General features: G+C 35.6%; 2 protein-coding genes across 15 annotated transcripts in view; one reads left to right on the top strand and one right to left on the bottom strand.

The window, feature by feature from the left end:
- Window positions 1-22,690, top strand: part of LOC129726585 (signal peptide peptidase-like 3) — a 46,026-nt gene that overhangs the window by 10,928 nt on the left and 12,408 nt on the right. The window lies entirely within an intron of this gene.
- Window positions 124-22,590, bottom strand: LOC129726588 (fatty acid hydroxylase domain-containing protein 2-like). 7 transcript variants are annotated; one of them, XM_055683479.1, is made up of 5 exons: window positions 22,147-22,590; window positions 19,997-20,088; window positions 3,010-3,185; window positions 2,496-2,950; window positions 124-2,427 (listed from the first exon to the last, which is right to left on the bottom strand). In XM_055683479.1, exons 3-5 carry the CDS (start codon window positions 3,097-3,099, stop codon window positions 2,283-2,285), a joined length of 690 nt encoding a protein of 229 aa, XP_055539454.1. In that variant the 5' UTR covers window positions 3,100-3,185; window positions 19,997-20,088; window positions 22,147-22,590; the 3' UTR covers window positions 124-2,282. The 7 variants fall into 7 exon arrangements, with proteins under 7 accessions (XP_055539454.1, XP_055539455.1, XP_055539451.1 ...); XM_055683480.1 differs by having other exon boundaries at window positions 19,997-20,081; XM_055683478.1 differs by lacking the exons at window positions 124-2,427; window positions 2,496-2,950; window positions 19,997-20,088 and adding exons at window positions 14,394-14,565; window positions 14,633-15,084; window positions 15,144-15,319 and having other exon boundaries at window positions 3,046-3,185; window positions 22,147-22,574.

The raw sequence follows: 22,690 nt of genomic DNA, 5'->3' as shown, positions 1-22,690 counted from the left end.
TCTCATTTTGCTGCAATCATTGATTTAGGTTACTCTCTCTCAACCTACTTCAATATTCCCAAAATTCGAGATCATTAACTTTCGCTTAAGCAAAAAAATCATGAATAATGAAAAATCAGCCGCCAGTGTTTCAGTCGCATCTATTAATCAACTTTACTTCGTATAAAACATGTTTTTGTTATGTTTGATCAGAAATTACAACAGTACCTAGTTCTTAACAGATTTGTTTTCATCGAAATGTAGAGTATACTGAATGTATAATCACAAAATAGTTTTCTGTACATGTTATGGTGAAAAAAGTACGTTTTTGGCGAAATGAGATCACGGGATTAAAACCGCAGGCGACGGGGGTTTGACCAAAATACCACAGAAATAGAGATGGTTTTTAAACCCGAACCTGACCCGTTCCCGTCGGGTCGACCACTGCCGAAGCCGTTCGCTACCCTAGTTATTTTAGATTCAATTGCAGTCAAACGTAAAGAAAACTTTTGGTCGTTATCGTGTATGTTGTGTTGTATGAATTGATTTGTTTACTCTTACACCTAAACGTCAACTTGTTTTTTTTTCTTTTAATTTTTTTATTAAATTTTTTTTATTTTCTGATTAATGAATCAATTAGAGATGTCCGTTTCCTACGTAGCGAAAAAAAACATTTTCGACGCCCTCTCCTTTTGTGGAACGCTTTATCAGACAGACCCTAAGCGTTACTTATTTAATATATGTTCCCTTACGGCATTTTAGTTCCAGATAAGTCATATTTGAAATGAAAAGATCAAGCTCTGTTTAAATCAGTCAAAAATTGTATTTTATGGAATCATATAGGTAATCGAGTGTGTATATAATTGAGTTTATATATAATCGAGCAAATCTGTGGCTGAATTACTATTTCAGTGAAACGGACCGTTGAAACCGTCGCGCTTCAGATTTTGCAGAGTTTTTTTTACAACAAGGATGTCTCTCAGAAAATAAACTTCTTGTTGAATAAAGGTAAACATACCTATCTGTGAAGTCATAATTCCTAAAACGAAATCCCCAAAATCGGGTCTATTTTATTTTCAAATGATGATACTTTTCAGCAGTATTTTGAAACGAAACAAGAAATTTGAGTTTAATTTTTTTTTTATTTTATAAAAAAATTTCCACAGTTTTTGAGCATATTTGCTTTGCAGTGCACCCAATCACCATTTTTACAACCACCAATATTCAAAAACATATATTGAACTTATTTCACGTAACTATGAACATTAGGCTGGCGTAACATCAAACTTCCAGATGCACTCGGTTTTATCTGCTCGAACATTTATGCGTTGATACTGTTTTATTTATTCAGTTTGCATATTCTTGATGTACATGCTCTTTATTTTAATTTCTCTACAGTAGAAAGAATTCTTCATCTAGCATATTTGATAGATTGTAGAGGACATGTACAAGACACACTGTAGAGTTCTCCATGGTCTTGTAAATTGTCACATTAGAGAGTATTTCTCTAAATACGCATATTAGAGATTTTTTTCTAAACCTGCCTGATAAAATCCATAGTGGACATTTGGCTGTATGCTAGTTTAACAATTGTTTTGTATTGTAGTGACCCATTACTGAAAAGCCTAACATGTTTTCGAGAGATTAAAATCTTTCGTTCAATCATTTTTGCGAAACTAGAATTTAAAGCTTTGAAAATAAGTTCCAACTATCAACAGATAAAAAATACGATTTCGATTAGCTTTTTCAAGTACATTTTGATTTACGATGCAGTTATCAAAATGGGAAAAAATGTGTCCTAATCTTTTTTCGCCCATATGAAGATAACCTCACTAAAACCTTCACAAGCTAAATTCATTCGGCAGCAGAGACTGCAGCGTGTGTATATTAATGGCTTTATCGTGTAGAATTTGTTGGTACAGAGATAAATACATATTGTTCATTGACCTTTAACTCCCTTGTGGTCGTTTGCTTTGTACATTGCGGCTACGAACACTTTGTGTCCACTCATAAATTAACAATTGCACAGTTCATAGTTGACTGGTGTAATTCCACCGAAAAATGCTTCTATAAAATTGGTTGGTTGCCCGCCACCACCAAATGTCGAACGAATGAGCAGAATTAAATTTTTGTATAGAATAAAGTTATTGTATGCGATCTTATCAACCTGAGAGGTTTCTAACCCTTTTGAACTTTATTATATTGCATTACAAGACAGCATCCTGGAATCCAATGTTTCCGCAGTTACGTCTAGTTGCAGTTCATAAACCATGTTGTATATAATATGAATCCTTTCAATTCGTTCAGTCTTTATCTGGTACAAGCTCCCGAGCCGACCTGAGCCCCCAGAGCCGCCGATCGCGTTGATAGTTTTTAGACCCACGGTACTGGGCGTCGGTGCCGTGTAGCCAGTCCAGAAAGCCATAGCCGCCATAGCACTGGTTAAACCTACAATGAATAAAAATGTCACGTTATACACAGACAATCGACGTTCAATCTTGACCTCAATTTCTTACTTTAAATGGTGGTAATCGTGCCGTTCGCTGCTGCACACCAGCGGCAAATGATATCCTGAGTGAGTTATCAGGGTATCGTAAAGGATGTGCGTAAACCATATGAGTGACGTCACGAAATGACTCTTCATCAGCCCGATTCCCAGCATAGGAGGAATCATGTTGCTGAAAATATGCTCAATTGGATGCGCGTAGACGGCGGCCCAAGCTACCGGTGCGGTAAATTCGTGGTGCTTTTTATGAATGATCTTATACAGGAATTTGTGATGCAATAGTCTATGGCTGTAGTAAAAACCGATTTCGCGTAGAACAAGACAAATCAAAAAATCACGAACGACTTCATAGGCAGATGGTAGGATTCGAACATCTGGGTAGCCCTCCCTGCCGGCTAGATGGAACAGAGCGTAGCTCAGCGGGAAACCTACTATGAACTGATTTATCAGAACAGTTTTTATTAGCTGTAGAAAAAAATAATGTTTGAATGTTGATACTAAAAACATCTCTTGATGTAGGTTACCTTTTTCATATCGCTCCATTTCAGTGGTTCATTCGTACCCGGTTGAGTTTTGTACTTCCGGAGAAATTTCGGTCGCCCAGTGGTATCCATCAGAATGAAAATAAAACCCGCCAGCCAGAAAAAGGAGTGCGCGTATAACGTCTGAACCCATAAGTAAAGCCGTTCATGATCGTCTCCTAGTAATAGAGAGATAGATAAAGCAAAGTAAGAAATTTAGCATCATGTCGCTTGACTAGAATGAATGTTATATTTATAGAAAAAAAGCTATAAATATTTTGCAATACATTTTTACTGTGAAATGTTAAAACTAAATTCTCTGGAATATTTTACACTGTGACATTGTTGTGCCCTTATGTTAATAGTTCACTTCGTTCTTTGAACTAAATTTGCCCTAAATTGACCAGTGGTTTCTTTGTAAGCGTTACCTTTCAGGCAGCTTGCAAGTGCTACTACTTTGTTATACGTTCTTAAACAATTTCTTGCGAAACCAAATCATCGTTATTGTTATGAGGTCATAATTATAATAGCAGAACGAATGGTTTATAGTATGAAAATTTAGTGCTTATGCGATGCTCGTCAAATATCATAACACCGAATTCAATGCTCCATCATTTCTTTCAAAAATGCTTTGTACTGCTAGCCAAAGAAAATGACTAGAAGAACAATATACGAAAATAGTAATTTTAGCCAACAAATATTTCTTTAAAAAACCTAAATTAATCTACCTAGCGGTCAGACTTAGCCTTTCTCATTCAAACTTATTATTTGTAAAAATAGATTTACATGAATGCTTAAGGTAGGTATATTCACTCTTTGGGTTCTAAAGTATTGATGTTGTAATTGAAGTATAAAATATAAAGTTTGACGTAACGTTAGTGCTTAAGAGATAGCGAAATAAAAGAAATGACTCTTAATTTCGAACAATTTAATCACGAACGATACCGGGAATGTTCAAATAGTACGATACCACATTTAAATCATGTTGAGGCCATATATATTGATCAAAGCTGCTATAGTGTTGAATAGTCTTTAAATTTCTTTTCTTTCCAAAACTCTTGAACAGCATATCAAATTGTCGTGAGTTAGGGTCCTGGGTGTGGAGTCGCCTCCCTGGGCGTCGGTGATTGGCCACAACAGTGGCGGAACTAGACCGACGGAAAATAATCGAGAATAAAAAAAAATCAAATTGTTATGAAGTTTGTTATTTGTAAGTTTGAGAGATGACTCGTTTGTATGACACTAGTTATGTTCAAATAAGTCGTGTAATACTTGGGATAATAGACTTTCGTTGTTTAAACAATTTAATACATAACGGTTGCTTAAGTTTGATTACAATCAAATGAAAAGGGAACGTATAGGGCAGCCAAACTTTGAAACCACGTGTTCAACCATAATCCATCAGTTACCCCTAACTAGCCCGTTCATTTGATATCAATATTGTTCAAATCGGTTGTGTAGTTTCTGAGATAATGAAGTTTCGGGATTTTCACATTTCGGTACATTACAGACGAAGTTACAGTCCGATTACAGCAAAATTCAATCGAGTGTTATGAGGCAGCTAGTGCTATCATTTAAATCATCACACTAATTCTGTGGAAATCGGTTCAACCATCTCTGAGAAAAGTGAGTGAGTCCAAGTAGTCTTCGGAATATGTTTCTTTTCATAGCTGGATTTCACATTTTTAAACATAACAGGCAAAGTAATAATCCGTTTGCAAAAAAAATCAATAGGGTCTTATGGGGCAACAAGATCTTCCATATGACACTGATTTTATGAAAATCGGTCCAGCCATCTCTGAGAAACATGAGTGAGATTAAATAGTCTCCAGAACACGTTTCTTTCCATAACTTCTGAACCACATGTTCAATCTTCATAAAATTCAAAAGTTAAGGGATTTTTAGGTAGCCCGTTTATTTGAAACCAATTTTGTTCAAATCGGTTATGTAGTTTCTGAGATATTGATGTTTCGTGATTTTTACATTTTGATATATAACCTTTAAACTAGAAATCAGATTACAGTAAAATTCAATAGGGTCTCAGCTCTTCGAACGGAGTCGAGTGATATACGACATTCGGCCCTTTTGAGCACTTTTATACCTTTAGTTTTTGCAGTGATTGCTATACCTTTCTAGGAGAAAGGCAATAGGAGAAAGGCAAAAAGTGAAATGATAAAAATGACTTTTTATTTCAGCTTCAATCCCGAGCAAGGCCGCGAACATTGAAATAGTACAATATCAAATTCAAATGATGTTGAGGCCACATATTTTGATCGTTGCTATAGTTTTAAACTGTCTCCGGGTTACTTTTATTTCTATAACTTTCACACCACATGCTTAAACATTGTGGAATTCATTGTTTAAGGGTATAAAAGTACATTAATTTGAATTCAACTATGTTCATAGCTTCTGAGATTTAAGAGCGATCTTCACATTCTGACGCAGCGCCAAAACTAAAAGTTTGATTACAATGAAATTCAATAGCAACCTAAGCGGCAAATAGACCCTTCATTTGACACCAAGATAGAAAGAATCGGTCAGACCATCTCTGAGAAAAGTGAGTGTGAAAACCTAAATTAATCCACCTAGCGGTCAGACTCAGCCTTTCTCATTCAAACTTATTATTTGTAAAAATAGATTCACATGAATGCTTAAATCCAAAAAGGTATATTCACTCTTTGGGTTCTAAAATATTGATGTTGTAATTAAAATATAAAATATGAAATTTGACGTAATGTTAGTGCTTCATAAATAGCGAAATATAAGAAATGACTCTTAATTTTGAACATTCAATCACGAGCGATATCGGGAACGTTCAAATAGTACGATACCACATTTAAATCATGTTGAGGCCATATATATTGATCCAAGCAGCTATAGTGTTGAATAGTCTTTGAATTTCTTTTCTTTACAAAACTTTTGAACAGTGTATCAAATTTTTATGAAGTTTGTTATTTGTAAGTTTGAGAGATGACTCGTTTGTATGACACTAGTTATGTTCAAATAAGTCGTGTAATACTTGAGATAATAGACTTTCGTTCTTTTACAAATTAAAACATAACGGTTGCTTAAGTTTGATTACAATGAAAAGGGAACGTATGGGGGAGCCAAACTTTGAAACCACGTGTTCAATCATAATTCATCAGTATATCCCTCACTAGCCCGTTCATCTGATATCAATATTGTTCAGATCGGTTGTGTAGTTTCTAAGATAATGAAGTTTCGTGATTTTCACATTTCAATACATTACAGACGAAGTTACAGTCCGATTACAGTGAAATTCAATAGGGTGTTATGAGGCAGCTATACCTTTCATTTGACACTAATTTTGTAGAAATCGGTTCAACCATCTCTGAGAAAAGTGAGTGAGTTTATGTAGTCTTCGGAATATGTTCCATTTCATAGCTGGATTTCACATTTTAAAACATAACAGGAAAAGTAATAATCCGTTCGCAAAAAAAATCATTAGGGTCTTATGGGGCAACAAGACTTTCCATATGACACTGATGAGATTAAACAGTCTCCAGAACACGTTTCTTTCCATAACTTCTGAACCATATGTTCAATCTTCATAAAATTCAAAAGTTGAGGGTTTTTAGGTAGCCCGTTCATTTGAAACCAATTTTGTTCAAATCGGTTGTGTAGTTTCTGAGATATTGATGTTTCGTGATTTTTATATTTTGAAACATAACCTCTAAACTAGAAATCAGATTACAATAAAATTCAATAGGGTCTTAAAGGGCAACTAGACCTTTCATTTGCAATTGATTTCATTGAAATCGATTCAGCCATCTCTGAGAAAAAACGAGTGAGATTGGGAGAGCGTTACACACACACATGCAGAAAATGCTCAGCTCGTCGAACTGAGTCGAGTGGTATACGCAAGCTTAGGAGAATGACTGGAGAGCGACTGACGACTTTTCCCTCTCTTCACTCTAACAGCCTCATGCATGCGCTATTCATGAGAGCTCACATACAGCTACAGCTTAAACAAGGCAAAGAAACGGTGTTGTGTTGCGTACGACAGCTCATTCTTGCGCATGTATTTTGTTCGTTCGGACATGACAGCCTAGTTTGCTCATTTTGAGGATGTCCTGTTCCTGTTGACAGCCTGCTGATCGGCTGCGGCTGTCGTCGACTTGCATTTTTTCGTTTCTCCTTTTTCACAGGCCGGTGGCATATTGAATACAAAGCAAACCGTTTCCATTGTTGATATTATTTCCCACGTAAGAAAAAACGTGCTTCGCACCATCTCTCTTTCATTCTTTCATCGGCCTTACTGTCGTGATCATAATCACCTGACATCCCGCTCGGATTCGTGTTGAAGGATGTCGGAAGATTATAGGCTGTCATTTACGACAGCTTGGAAATACCAACACACATATGAAGATGAAAAATAACAGTCCGTATGGAGTTGCATGTGTACTGTCGTCAGTTGCTGTCGAACTGTTCACCGAACGTGTGGGGAGCAGTGAGAGCTGTGCAATACAATGAGAGCCGGATCAGTTGAAAATTTGCTGTCATTGTCTTGCAGTCATTTTCATAACACTGGGTATACGACATTCGGCCCTTTTGAGCACTTTTATACCTTTAGTTTTTGCAGTGATTGCTATACCCTTCTAGGAGAAAGGCAAAAAGTGAAATGATAGAAATGACTTTTAATTTCAACTTCAATCCCGAGCAAGGCCGCAAACATTGAAATAGTACAATATTAAATTTAAATGATGTTGAGGCCACATATTTTGATCGTAGCTATAGTTTTAAACAGTCTGCGGGTTTCGTTTCTTTCTATAACTTTCAAACCACATGTTTAAACATTATGAAATTCATTGTTTAAGGGTTTGAATTCAACTATGTTCTTAGCTTCTGAGATATAAGAGCGTTTTTCACATTCTGACGCAGCGCCAAAACTATAAGTTTGATTACAATGAAATTCAATAGCAACCTAAGCGGCAAATAGACCCTTAATTTGACACCAAGATAGAAAGAATCGGTCAGAACATCTCCGAGAAAAGTGAATGCGAAAGAAAGGTGCACATACACACGTACACACCCACACACAAACACAAACACAAACACCTATACATGCATATATGCAGAAAATGCTCGATTCGTCGAACTGAGTAGAGTATTATATGACATTCGGCCATTTCAATCATTTTTCTACCTTTTAATTAGCCAGTGATCGTTAGGAGAAAGTCAATATATTTACTTTCATTATGTGATTTCACATTTTTATTAACAACGGACAAAGTTACAATCCGATTGCAGTGAAATTCAATAGCAACCTATGGGGCAACTAGACCTTTCATTTGACACTAATTTTGTGAAAATCGGTTCAGCCATCACTGAGAAAAATGAGTGAGTTTAAACAACCTCAGGATAACTTTTCTTTACATAACTTTTAAACCATATGTTCAATCATAACGAAATTAAAAAGTTAAGGGTTCTGGGGACAGCCCAATCATTTGAAACCAATTTTATTGAAATCGGTTGTGCGGTTTCTGAGATATTGATGTTTCGTGATTTTTACATTTTGATACATAACGTCTAAACTAAAAATCCGATAACAATGAAATTCAATAGCAACCTATGGCGCAACTAGACCTTTCATTTGCATTTAATTTTATGAAAATCGGTCCAGCCATCTCTGAGAAAAGTGAGTGAGAAAAATAAGTTACACATACATATACACACACACACACACACACACACACACATACACACATACATACATACATACAGAAAATGCTCAGTTCGTCGAAAGTAGTCGAGTGGTATATGACATTCGGCCATTGGGACCACTTTTATACCTTCGGTTTTTCCAGTGATTGCTATACCTTTCTAGGAGAAAGGCAAAAAAGGTGCACATACACACGTACACACCTACACACCACACCATACATGCAAAAAATGCTCGATTAGTTGAACTGAGTCGAGTAGTGTATGACATTCGATCATTTAGATCACTTTTCTACCTTTTAATTAGCCAGTGATCGTTGGGAGAAAGTCAATATGTTCACTTTCATTATGTGATTTCACATTTTTATGAACAACGGACAAAGTTACAATCCGATTACAATGAAATTCAATAGCAACCTATGGGGCAACTAGACCTTTCATTTGACACTAATTTTGTAAAAATCGGTCCAGCCATCTCTGAGAAAAATGAAACAACCTCAGGATAGCTTTTCTTTACATAACTTTCGAACCATATGTTCAATCATAACGAAATTTAAAAGTTAGGGGTTTAGAAGACAGCCCGATCATTTGAAACCAGTTTTATTGAAATCGGTTATGTGGTTTCAGAGATATTGATGTTTGGTGATTTTTACATTTTGATACATAACCTCTAAACTAAAAATCCGATTACAATGAAATTCAATAGCAACCTATGGCGCAACTAGACCTTTCATTTGCAAATAATTTTATGAAAATCGGTCCAGCCATCTCTGAGAAAAGTGAGTGAGAAAAAAAAGTTGCACATACACACACACACACACACACACACACACACATACACACATACATACAAACATACAGAAAATGCTCAGTTCGTCGAAAGGGGTCGAGTGGTATATGACATTTGGCCTTCGGGACCACTTTTATACCTTTTTCCAGTGATTGCTATACCTTTCTAGGAGAAAGGCAAAACTGGTGGTTTTTTTTAAAATTTCGTAAATGTAATTATTAAAGTGAGGCATCGATTTTTGAGAACTAGGTTTTTTTTTGGTTCCCATTTGGGGCCCCAAACAATCCTCAACTTACCGGAAGTCGATTGGTTTTGTCTCCGATTGGCGCATTGCATTTCAAACTTTCTCTTTCTAGAGAGCTCAGTGATGCTTGAATAATGCAATACATTGCGTTAAAGTATAGTAATTTAGATGCTTTACAATTTTGCCGAAAACATTGAAGAGCTAGAAGGAAAACAATCAGATTTGTCATGTCGTTCGAGTTTATTCATTCAGTTGGATGAAGCCAACAGATGTAGGTCAATCTTCTAGGCGCAGATAGGATCTGCACCATGTTTCAGAGGTAACTTCTGATGTAAATCTGACTGACGCCGGTACACTGGCAGTGTTGACAGAAAAAATGATTTTCTGCATTCAAATCGACAAACTCAACTTTGAACAGCTATAACTTTTTTTTGGGACACCCTAGCTATTTGATGTCTTCGGTAAAGTTGTTAAGCATCAAAAAACTAAACTTTGAAAGTCATAAAACGCATGGTTTAAGCTATTCTGATGTCTCTAGCATGGAGAATGCAAAACAGCAGCTTTTCCCGAACAAATGTTCCATACGAATTTGAATTGCAATGCGCCAAGCGTAGACAAAACCAATCGACTTCCAACTAATTTGGTTCTGGCTTCGTGTATTTACTCTTGCAAAAGATTAGAAACCTTCTGATACAATTAAATGTTAAATTATTGCTTCCATACGCAAGTAGTTTCGATAAATTAGGTGCATTTTCCATATAAAGTAGGGAACATATTCTAAGCAGCTTTAGGAACCGCCTGTGTATTGAGACGAAATACTCGAAATGCGTTGGGTGAAATTCAAACAAAAGTATATCAATCTGTTCTCTATCTTTTTCTCTGTCAGAACTTGTTTTCAGATTGTGAAACAAAGTTAGCAAACATTAACAATAATCAATTAAAGTTACCAATCGAGGCACACTATTCCAATCACCCCGAACCTATTTTAAGCAGTTTTCTTCTGTTTTGCAGGCGTTTTTTTTCAGCACCCGTAGTGGCTTCTGAATGATTGCAATATAGGTCGATTTGTTTCGATTATTGTTTGTGCACAGATTTCTTTGTGATTAACGGTATTTCTTATATTCGTAAGACAACTAGACAATCAAAGTTTCCGTTTCCATCATTGAAATTGTCGATATTGATCAAAATTCAGGAGTTTGAGGCCTGTTTTCTTCGACTGATTAAAATAGGCGCTACTGCTTAAGCCGTTCCTTATACTATATGAAGTCAGAGTGGTCTATGATCATTGCTATGGTCAAGTCACTCATATCGCGAAAAATGGTAATTTTATGTATTCCCATTCCTTGAATAGAATTTCATTTAGAGATTTTCCGAAAATTGCCTCTCCTGGAAAATTAGCTCGATACACATACTAGAGTGGTCTATGTGCCATTGAGCAAATCTTTCCGAAGAGGCAATTTTCGAAAAATCTCTAAATAAAATTCTGTTCAACGAATTCCGCAACGGCTCGTTATACTTTGCAGCACTAATACTGGAAGAAATCATTCCAATTTGGTTTGCTCACTTTGAAAAGCATCGTAATTAGAATTGGTTGGCTTCCTAAGTAGCATGTGTGTAGGCTAAGTTCCCCGAATCTCGATATTTATCATATTTCCCACATGCACGCTCAGTGTAGCAGTGACAAACACAGCAACGCCACTAGAGGCCAGCTGCGTCAACAAATAAATAAAACATAAAACTACATGAACAATAAAACACAAATTTTTGTATAAACACTAGTAATTATGACTTAAAAAATTACATTTTCGTGAACCACAAATTTAGAGCTTTCGATTGATGTATAAATCATCGTTGTCCGATTCATTTGAAGAAAAATCATGTTCAAATATGACTTGACTCAGTATTTTGAAAATTTCCCGGGAACCATTTAACCACTTAACTGCGACAGCAACTAATAATCAATTAATATTATGAAATTTCAAATATATATAATAGTGTTTACGGCAGAGCACACAATATAAATTCAGCATGAATATTAGTAGGGTAAAGCGGGGATAGTTGGTCATTTTTGGTCAAAATGTTCTGTAATTTTTTTAAAGGAAATATTATGGCAAAAAATCATTACATGGATATGTTGTGTTAAGTCTATAGAATCTAGAAAAAATATAAACTGTACAGAATAGTTTATGATTTTGCGGATATTCTATGTTTTTTTTGAGTGGATGTCAAATTGGCCAACTAGCCCCTCAGCTGGGGTAAGTTGGTCAGGGTGTGTGGTGAATTGACCATTGATATTTCGGAAGGACAATTCAGTTTTCCTTCCTCACTGCATTTGCGGTAGCCTGTAGCGTCTCAGCGAAGGTCTAACCGCATCCGATTTTTTGTTTCTACGTTTGCTTTCTGGGATCCCAAACCATGAGAAAAGTAACTCATAATTGCACGAAAAAAATTGTGTTACTCTTTCATACCTGACGAGAAGTATATGTTGGAATCTTTCTAATAGTTTGGTTGGGGACAAAATGAAAGACAATAAGGATTAAATTGAGAACCGGAGCCTAATTCTAGTTTCGCATCTGCAATCACAAGCACAAACCATAGCTACATTAGTTTTTGTTTTGTTAAAAGCTTGCTTTCGCCGAAATTTTCATCAGGTAGAAGGCATTTGTCGATGCATTAGTTATCTTAGATCAATGACTCAGCATTTATAGTGTGCAATAAAATATTCATCAAAATGACAATGAAATTGAGATACTTTTACCAAATAGTTTATAGCTTCAAATGAATGGTTTTGCTAAACAAAGCACATGCTGTTTTCGCTTGGATTAAGTTTGCATCACGAAATGCACTGTTGCTAAAATTGCATTGACTTGGTTACTTCAATTCATTTATGATGTTCATATGACCGACCAGCCCCGCTAGTATGTGACCAACTAGCCCCTCATGTATTAAATTTGAAAATTACTTAAAATACATGAAAATAAAATTTTGGCGAAAATTTGTTTTACACAACTCAAAACTAACAAAAAGTACTATCATTATGCATTGAACTAGGTTTATCTTAATTTGGCTAGTTTTGTTTAGACACAAAGTTTCAACTTGAAATCCGAGTAGAATTGATGGCCAATTTGGCACCAACCTGTATTTATTATATGACCTAATTAAAACTGTACTTTCTTTTGTCATTTAGTTTCTCTGGTTATCTACTACGTATCACCCATATAACACGATTTTTTAGATACGTAGATTCGAAGATATTCTCATTGACCAACTTACCCCGTAACCAACTAGCCCCGCTCTACCCTAAATAATGAATTAATGACAAAATCCTCATAAAAAGGTTTTCCATTAAATATATATTTTTTTTTTTCAAAAATATTGCTCTGCTAGCTCAAGAAAAAAGTTACCAGAACAATGACCAAAAACAGCATTTGTATCCAATAAACTGCTGTAGAATGCTCAAAATAATTTAATGCTCATTAAATGCTCTTGAAAAAAGCTGGCTTCGATTTTTTACAAATATCTTCCTCTGAAAACGATTCAGAAACCTTTCGATACAATCAGATGCTGATCAAATGTTTCCATACGATAAATATATACATTTGTTTCAAATATTCACTATCCCTACCCTATCTCCCTTCCACAGTGTTAGAAATGCAGCTGGTTGCGATATTTGTAGACCTCTAGAAGCGGATTTTCGAATGACCCATTGAACAGCTCACCAATAATGGGTCTGAAACATGTATATCTATCCATGTAGGTTTCAACTTCTACTAATATTCAATCTTACATGTGAAAGCAAACGAATCTAAACAATGATTAGTCGCCACTTGAACTGGCTACTGAATTTAATTTAATAATAATAACACACAAAAAATTTTCCATATCAACTTACTTTGATATAAATGTCCAAAGTACCCCTCTTCCTGTACATACGTGTGGATTTTGGTTGCAATACACAGTAAGCAATTGTCACATCTCACAAGTGCTCTTGTAATTGACTTAGTTCATCGCACCACACTTAAAGTTGAAATGATTTAGCATTGATTTTCAAGTGATTAAGTTTGAGTGCTGTTTATTTTAAAACATGGCCTTGGTACCGAAGGGTTGTCTGCACATTGAGAGCAGGACGAATGTCCTACCGTCCAACTGACTTTAACAGTCTCTTCCAAACGATTTGTTTCTTGCAAGTTACTGACATACACGTTTTTGGAGTTGGAGGTCGTGTGGAATAGATAGCCAAATTCCCATTTGGCCCCTCTGAACTTAATCTAAATTTGCATGAACTAAATTTTCAACGCGACTATTTAAAACAGTGTGTGTCTTATGGAGACAATATTTTTTTTTAGTTTCTTTGAAAAAATCTAAGCTTTCCTTATTTTTTGAACAAGCAATGAAACGTTCAAAAACTTCAACTTTACCCATAAGCAGACAAACCCAAGTACCATTGAAACTCGCGGTTTCCGAATAAAGAATAAATCTTGGGTACCCTAGTCCTACATTTTTACGAGGAGATCAAACTACTAGGATGTACTATCCAACAATACTTATTTCTAAAATGAATAAATATGCACAAATATTTGATAATCGTATTTAAATAGATGTAAAAAAAGCCATTAGTTAATAGTTTCAATACTTAGATATGTTTTTTTAGCTCGAAAACAACATTTTTACATAAATAAAGGTAGTCTCCATTTTCGCCTCTTATTTGTCCGGAATTAGCTCTCTTGCCGAACGTAAATCCCAAAGACGGTGGTCACGTTGGTGTTGTTTAGTCTTGCGATATTGACTGTCGGTTCCATGCAACCAGTCAAACAACCCAAATGTTCCGTAACATTGGTTGAATCTACAAGATTAATATTTAACATTACATTATAATAATCCAGTTTACATGTTGAATATAACCAGCTTACTTCAAGTGATGGAAGTCGTGAAATTCAGAACTCATCAAAAACGGTAAATGATATCCAGAATGAGCCGTCAGTGTGTCGTGGACCACATAGTTAAACCAAAGAGTTGAAGTCACCACGTGACATCTCAGTACAAGCACACCAATCATCGGTGGGATCATGTTGCATAAAACATGCTCGACTGGATGAGCATAAAGAGCAGCCCATGATATCGGCGCAGTGAACTCGTGATGTTTTTTGTGCATACTCTTATATAGAAGTTTGTGGTGCGATAAACGATGAGTATAATAGAAGCCAACTTCCCATAGGAATATGCACACAAGTATGTCTCGTACAAAAATGCCCAGCGACGGTAGAATGCGAACATCTGGAATTTGATCACGGGATGTTTGAAACCCAATGTACGTTAATGGTATCCCGATGACAAACTGGTTGAACAGAACAGTTTTTACAACCTGCAAAAATATATTTGATATAAACCAATTTAGTTAAGTAATTTTTCTGCTATTTTCACCTTTAGAAGATTTTCCCGAGTAATCGGCTCATTTGCTCCAGGCTGGGTTTTGTATTTGCGTAAAAACTTCGGTTTGCCAGTTAGGTCCATAAATATGAAAATGGCACCGCCCAACCAGTAATGAGAATATACCCAAATAAGCTGACCCCAGACGTAGAGGTTGGTTGGGTCGTCACCTGTGATTGTTGTGACATGTCAAAATCAGCAATTTAGTACAACGAGAATGATGTCATAATTTTGGCAAACTATTCTACTGCAGACCCGAAATATTGAAATAATAACTGTCAGCGATCGTTGTTTATGATTTATGAACTGGAAAATTTTCGTTTTATTGAATTTAATATTCAATAAAAGTGGTTTTCTTCGGCCCCCTTTTGCATAAGATTACTGCAGAAAAACTGCCGAAGAAAACCACTGACGAAGACGTTCGATACCCTACTTATAGTTTGATGAATTTTATAAAAGGGAGAAAGGGGCTTAAGCGAATCGGGCCGATTTGTGATGTAGGGGAAAGGGACATGAAACTGTGTATGTTCCAGTTCTCCAAAAAGAAAAATAAAAGTGGATGAATAAAAATGGCGTGGATATGAAAGAAGCATCACCTGAGGCTACTGAAGCATCTAAAAAAAATTAAGAGCAATCTTGAAAAAAAATCGTACATGGTGGAATGGTGGAATACTTTTTCAAATCAAATTAAAAAAAAAGTTAGGCATCAGTATTTTTTTCGAGTCAATGAGAAACACCAAATATTTTGGTTTGAAAAAGTGCTCTGCCGATCCAATCACATGGAAGCCCTTGAACCAGATACGTAGATAAGCTTTTATTTGAATCGAGTTAATGGACATAACTGGTATATAAAAATTAAAAACAAAATTACGACAGCACAATATAAAAAAGAGCAATACAAAAAAATCAAACAATAAATGAAAAATGTAATTAACCCTTATGTACTCGGCAGGGTACCCGGGTATCTTTTCAGACTTTATTGCTTTAAAAAACAAGGATAACTTCAACTCAGCCAGCTGAAACTTATGGAATGCTCCTAACTAGTGGAAATGAACCATTTTCCAACATCAGACTTTTCATAGCAGCAGAGGGGGGGGGGGGGGATGGTCGAAGGGGAGGGCTTCGAAATTGTTTACCCCTAAATACTCGGCTTATTCATTTCTTGGCCGATTTCCGATCTTGGCCTGTCAAAAATTGAAAAATCGGTCTACATTTAGAATCCGGGACCGACTTGAACTTGTGACCACATCTAGTTCCTGTAAATCCGGATCATCCGGAGCATGTTCCGGCGAGACAAATTAGTACAATTGTTCAATAAAACCGAACAACATTAGTATAAAAATTCATGGAATCACTCCAGGAATCGATTTACTTTCATTTCGAGTCGATCTAGTCCATATCTACGAAACGGCCGTACCGAGGCAGATTCCCGTGGGGCCCTATATGGCCACCAACATGGTTGGATAGAAACCCAATGAAATCACTTCTGGAATCCTTTTCAAGTCCATGTCATGTTGGTGGCTATATAGGGCCCCACGGGAATCTGCTCCGGTACAACTATTTCGGGGACAACTCATCAGTTGAACTCGAAATTGATGTAAATCGATTCCTGGAGTGATTTCAGGAATTTTGATATACATATTCAGGGTTTCATTAAACATGCGCGTGGTCATATCCCAAGTAACAATTCTATAGCTACTTGGTTTTTTAACGGTTTTATCACAGCAATGAATATTACCAACGGTTTTATGGCGGTTAAACCCGTTGCCAAAAATAGCAAATCGTGATAAACACTGATAGCTGTCAATAAAACTCTAATTCAACTTACAATAAAACCGGCAAGACTTAATGCGATTTTGCTTTATTATTGGTTTTATTATTACTTTCTATTGCCCCATAAAGCCACTCCAGCTTGCTGTCATATAACATAGAAACCAGTTTTGTTGCGGTCATTTAAAATCTAAAAAAACTACTAGTTGGCTATGAAAAATATCTCATAAAATTGTAATAAGTGCCCAGTTTTAACCTGTCAAACTTGTAAACAAATATATGCAGGCAATGATATACATACAGGTGAGACAAAAGCGGCTTAGTTGGTTTAGTGTGATGCAGAATTCTGTCGCAGTCTCCGTGAGATGTGTGTAGAATGCTTTAGAGCATCTTGCAGCGCATTTGTGAACATTGATGACGTAGAACTCCAAAAATCTAATAAAGTAACGCGGCAAACTTAGTATTAGTACTTAGTACTGTTCGGTAGTTTTTTTTTGAAATTTCATCGCCAGTTTTGTCTTGTTTCGGTTGAAAATAATTTCCTATGTCGCTAAGTTATGCGTCCTTAAAAATAAGGTAGCAAGACACTATTGATGTATTTCGAAATATATTCAATATTCAAATAAGCTAAGTATGTATCGTTGCATTTTTCGTGCACCTCTCTATTTATATCAAAGCTCGTTGATTCCTCATTATCGTCGGTGTGATGTCAGATTTTGCATAAAAATAAAGTTGTCTAGGCTTAATAATACAGGCATCCAACCTTTGCCGCACATTTACCATTTGTGCAGCAAAATATGCCATATTTGCTAGCTTTGAACACAGAAAACATCGTTGTTATCTCTATATAGATGTGTTTTTTATAAGCGCAAAATATTGTCATCGAGAATCTATCAAAATACTTATCGTTTTTTTCAATCAGCGTAAGTAGCACGCTCATCATTCATAAGGTTTCTATGTGATATAATCACTAATTCTCTTGCAAAAACTAACTCATACACAAAGATCAAGGTAAGTTCTTCACGATTCATAAAAATGTTTATGGTTGGAAACGATTTTTCTGTAAAAATAAGTCATTTTCTAGGTGTTCCATAATAGGGACCGAGACAAGATGGAATTCTACAATTATGGATCACTCCGATTCAAATGTAATTTTCACCAATTAAAACACCCTCTCAACTTCTATTGAGCTCTAAACGGGAGCTAAACAGTGCTGAGTCTTTGGAAAAAACTGTTTTCAAAGCACGAGGTACAGGAAAGCTTCGCAAAGCGGCAAACTGTTACGATGTACCATATACAATGGATCATCGCTACCTTCGGGAGCGACAGACCCGGACTCTCGATCTTACTGCAACCTCAAAAGCCACATAAAAAGTGGCCAGGCCATGCAAGATCTTTAATAAGATTTCAAACATATTATTTCTTTATATTACATAATTTGAATAAGGTTTATTGAATTAATTCTTTGCCAAAATCTTTTTTTATTATGCTGATCCATAATATGATGCAAATCGTTTCATAATACGAACAGCTAACAAAAGTGATCCATAATTGTGTATTTGGTGAATTATAAAATAAATATATTTTCTGAGAAACATTTACGAAACATGGAAAGAAATACTCAATCAAGTGAAAGATTACACATTTCTGTGACAGAAAACATGTATAAATTACTTATAAACAATAAAATTGGCCAGAAATGATTTTTTGAATTCATAAATCTTCTTAAGTGAACCATAATCGTGGGGGGACTGTATGCGGTACTCTTTTCATGTGGTTTTAAAGCAGTTTTATTGCCATTCTTATAATTGCTTCAATAAGCTTGGCAAGGGTGGGCCACCTGGCTGTAAAGCAAACTTATAGCGGTTATCAGGAGGTTCTGATAGTATTTCTAGTTTTAACAGCAGTTTTGCGAAATTGGTCATGAAAGCCGCTAAAAGAATGCAATACGACTTAAATTGTTACTTGGGATAGGACCCCACGAGACCTGCTCCAGAGTGGCCATTTCAAGGACAACTCGACAGATGGACTCAGAATGTATAAAAATCAACTTCTGGAGTGATTTCATGAATTCCGATTCCAATATTGTTTGTTTTTAATGCTAACTGTTAAAATTTACCTTGAATCTTAAACATGGCCCCGAAGATCTAGATTTACAGGAACCATATGGGAACGAATGACTTTTTAGGTCACGTATGCTGAAAATAGAAAAATGTTCCAATCTTTTGACGGGTCAAGATCGAAAATCGGTCAAGAATTGAAGAAGTAATGAAATACTTCCATTTTGGTGGGTACCCGGGTACCCTGCCGAGTACTTACGTGTGTTAAAATTGCCGAGTACATATCGGTTAAGCTAGATATAGTTAAATGGAAAATAATGGCTTTTTATATTACTAATTATAATGTAATTCTCTACCATTATTCATCAACATGTTGCTGAAATGCCTCAAATGTATACACTTCATGTCAAATGATTTTAATAATAAATACATATAAATAACAGATACATGCACAATTTCTTTGTAAAGTCAACTGTACTGCAATGACTCGACTGAAAATACTGGAAAATCGAAACACCACAGGGTATTTCGTACCTTTGTTTATTTTTACCGTGCGTAAAAACGAAAACAACGTTTGAAGTCAATTTAAAATAATGGTTCATAACAATTTTCTTTTCGTTATTTCTTATCAGATTGTTTTAAGATGTTAGTTAATTGTAGCAATTTATAAAAAAGTATCTGATTTATTTATAATTTGAGGCGTTTAAATTTAGTATATAAATTGATGTGTATAAAAGATGTTTTAAGGCCCTTCCATGTTTTAGAAAATAGAATGCTTTTGATAGTTCTCTCGATTTATTATTAATGTAATTATTGAACCACTCCAGCAATACATAATAAAATATTTGTTGAAATAAAATAACATTTTCGTGTAACGTCCAATTACTACTTTGTGTGCAAATGTAAGCCCATCAACATTTTTTGTCAGAATACATGGTGAAATTATGAACAGTTTAGTAGATTTAAATGTTTTAAACACAACAACAAGAAAAACCATGGGAAGATGTGTCAACTCACCCCGCAGCTGTAAAGCTAGCACAAGAGTTACTGCTGTACTTCTGCCAGTTTGTTCAGTGTGAACAAAAGGTAACCGTTGTGAAACCTACACTCTAACATAAGTTTATTTTAGTTGAAGAAAAAAAATTAGATATATTAGAACTAAAATTTATTGTACGAAAGGCACTACCAAAGGTTTCGATGCAACGCAAGCTCGAATTTCATTTCCATGTAGATAACACCGTTCAAACGTTGATAAGCTGTCGTGAATATCGTCGATTATTTTCGCAGTGACACTTTTTTTGTTATTCGAATTTCATATACCTAACAAACAAATAATTTCGCCTTCATCTGTTCTGTTATTGGATATAACGAGTACTCGCATCAAGAAGATAAATCTAAACAACATTGTTAATAAGGATTTTTCCATGCAGTTGGATAACCTTTTTGAACAAAAGCTTTACTATGCGTGATTAAATTACGCAATAATACACAAGTACATCCACTTAACTATAGTAGTTCGTTATTACTACAAATCTACAATAATACATCTGCGATACATTTATCTCGTTAAATAGTGTTTAAACTATCATTACAAAATTGGCATTGAACCACCAAGTAGTAAAGTGGCCATCAGTTCACTATTCCAATTATATATTACGATATAATATAACTTGCCAATGATAAAATAAAAAAAATCAAATTTTCGATGCATTGGTGAATAAATATAGAAGAAGTGCCTCTACACAGAAATACAAGTTGCGAAGTTAACACCTTTCAAGCGATGATAAACGCCAAGCGATATTTGTGATAACGCAATGGATCGTTAGGCTTGGAGTAACTGATAATGTTTTTTCTCATTGTAATTAGCCTTTTGTCTTAATAAAAAATGTTAACAAACAGCGATTACAGGGAGCAAAGATCAAGTTTAAATTCGGTTGAAATTGCGCTGGGGTCAATGTGGTACTAATGCTCACAAACAATGTGTGCTATATTCATTATATAGAACCATCTGAAGCAGCTGAATGTAATTTTTAAAGTTGTATGGATGTAACTGTGAGCTGTATATCCACATAATAGTTTTATTGTTTTATTAGCTTTACTTCGAAAAACATTGGTATCAATTCAAGTATGTTTGAATTTGAAATATAACCGATCTTGTACTGCCGTAATCTCGCAGACTGACGTAAGCGCCATTTTTCAGATATGGGGTTCTTATGCCAGTTTGTTCGTTATTCGAAGACCTATCTTCTGGTATCTTTCTTTTAGTTGTTACTTATTCGTACGTTGCATAAAATCAAGAAAACAAAATGACGTATGCACCATTTCAATACAAAAGTGACAAGTAACCCGTTCGTTGTTGGGCCGTATCGAAAAACTGATCAAATGGGCGTACGTCATAATGTTGTATCATGGCAGTGTAGCGAACAAAATACCTGTAGGAACACACACCCAGTATTTACAATAGATATCATTTTTACTTGCAATTTATATCACATACTTCTATTATTTTTTCACTTTAGATTGAATCATTTTTCAGTTACCGATTGGATTGGGTTGTTATTATTATTATTTATTAGTATTAATATACCGCAGTCAATCAGACTCCGTTCACTGGGGCTCGGAGTAAAGTTACACTGGTGATTAGCCGTATGAGAAACTCGTTAAAAACATCTTTTCTTTTATTTCTAAAAAATATCAAAATATATAACTGCATGCAAGAAAAACAACGTAGGAGAGGCAAAACACTTAACATCAACTGATCTTCAGTTTCCAGCTTATCTCACTTCACTTTTGAATCGCAGATTTTTGGCCCGAAACTAAATGAGGCAACGACGTCTGTGGATGACGAGTCGAGAACTGTCCATGAACCGGAATCAGGCGTTGAAATTCGGTCAAGGTCAACTTCGTTTCATCTTTGTTTCATTACTTGGGCCATCGATACAGGGGCGTTAAATGCCACCGAACTCGCGGAACATACATTTCGAACCATCAAATGTAAAATCAAAACATTGCTCCATTTTTTGTGGCTTCTCTATCACTATAGTTACACAAAATCATAAACGTATTTTAATTTATGCGTGATACCGGTGCGTACGATGAATGCGAACTGTGAGTATCAGACTCATGACCCGATAACTAAGTATAAAATTCAACGGAAGGTTACTTACCGACTATGTCCAAAAAGTTATCCCATTTTTGTTGTAAGTATCCATCACTCTTGGAAATGTTGTACTCCATAACGACGCAATCAAGGTTGAATCAACAATTCAGTTCTTCCGGACCGGAAAATTTACCTCGATTCTGTGCCGATGGCTAAAGTGTACTGCACGGTACAGGCGTCATATTATATTACTTGCACTCGATTCGACTACTGTGGTTACGATCCGCAGATAAGGTTGTTATTTTTATGAAGCTGTCACTGTGCAAGTACGTTGCCAGCATGTTAATGTGAAGTTTACCGATAGTATTGGAAGACTGTGTTTGTAAAGCGTCGTACAGCATAAACCATTTAGATTAAATCGACTGCGCACAGAACTCGGCATACGATATTCATTAGAATGAGTATCACCACAAGGAAACTCGACAAATTCACAATATGGATTACCACACGGCTCGCCGTGAAACGACTGATTAGACAACGCAACAAAAACATTGTCATAACCCCCGGTATAAAACAATTGACAATCTAGGGCCAATGGACGGGGTTAACTA

The sequence above is a fragment of the Wyeomyia smithii genome, chromosome 3 (genome assembly GCF_029784165.1).
Source record: "Wyeomyia smithii strain HCP4-BCI-WySm-NY-G18 chromosome 3, ASM2978416v1, whole genome shotgun sequence".
Lineage (NCBI taxonomy): Eukaryota > Metazoa > Arthropoda > Insecta > Diptera > Culicidae > Wyeomyia > Wyeomyia smithii.
Note: the sequence above shows the minus strand (reverse complement) of the source record. Positions and strands in the feature narration are given on the sequence as shown.

Coding starts and splice junctions, on each gene's coding strand:
- LOC129726588 (XM_055683476.1), bottom strand. CDS start 22,216: ATGGAGTACAACATTTCCAAGAGTGATGGATACTTACAACAAAAATGG. Junction 2,951..3,009: donor AATGGAGCGATATGAAAAAG/GTAACCTACATC, acceptor TTTTTTCTACAG/CTAATAAAAACTGTTCTGAT. Junction 2,428..2,495: donor CACGATTACCACCATTTAAA/GTAAGAAATTGA, acceptor TATTCATTGTAG/GTTTAACCAGTGCTATGGCG.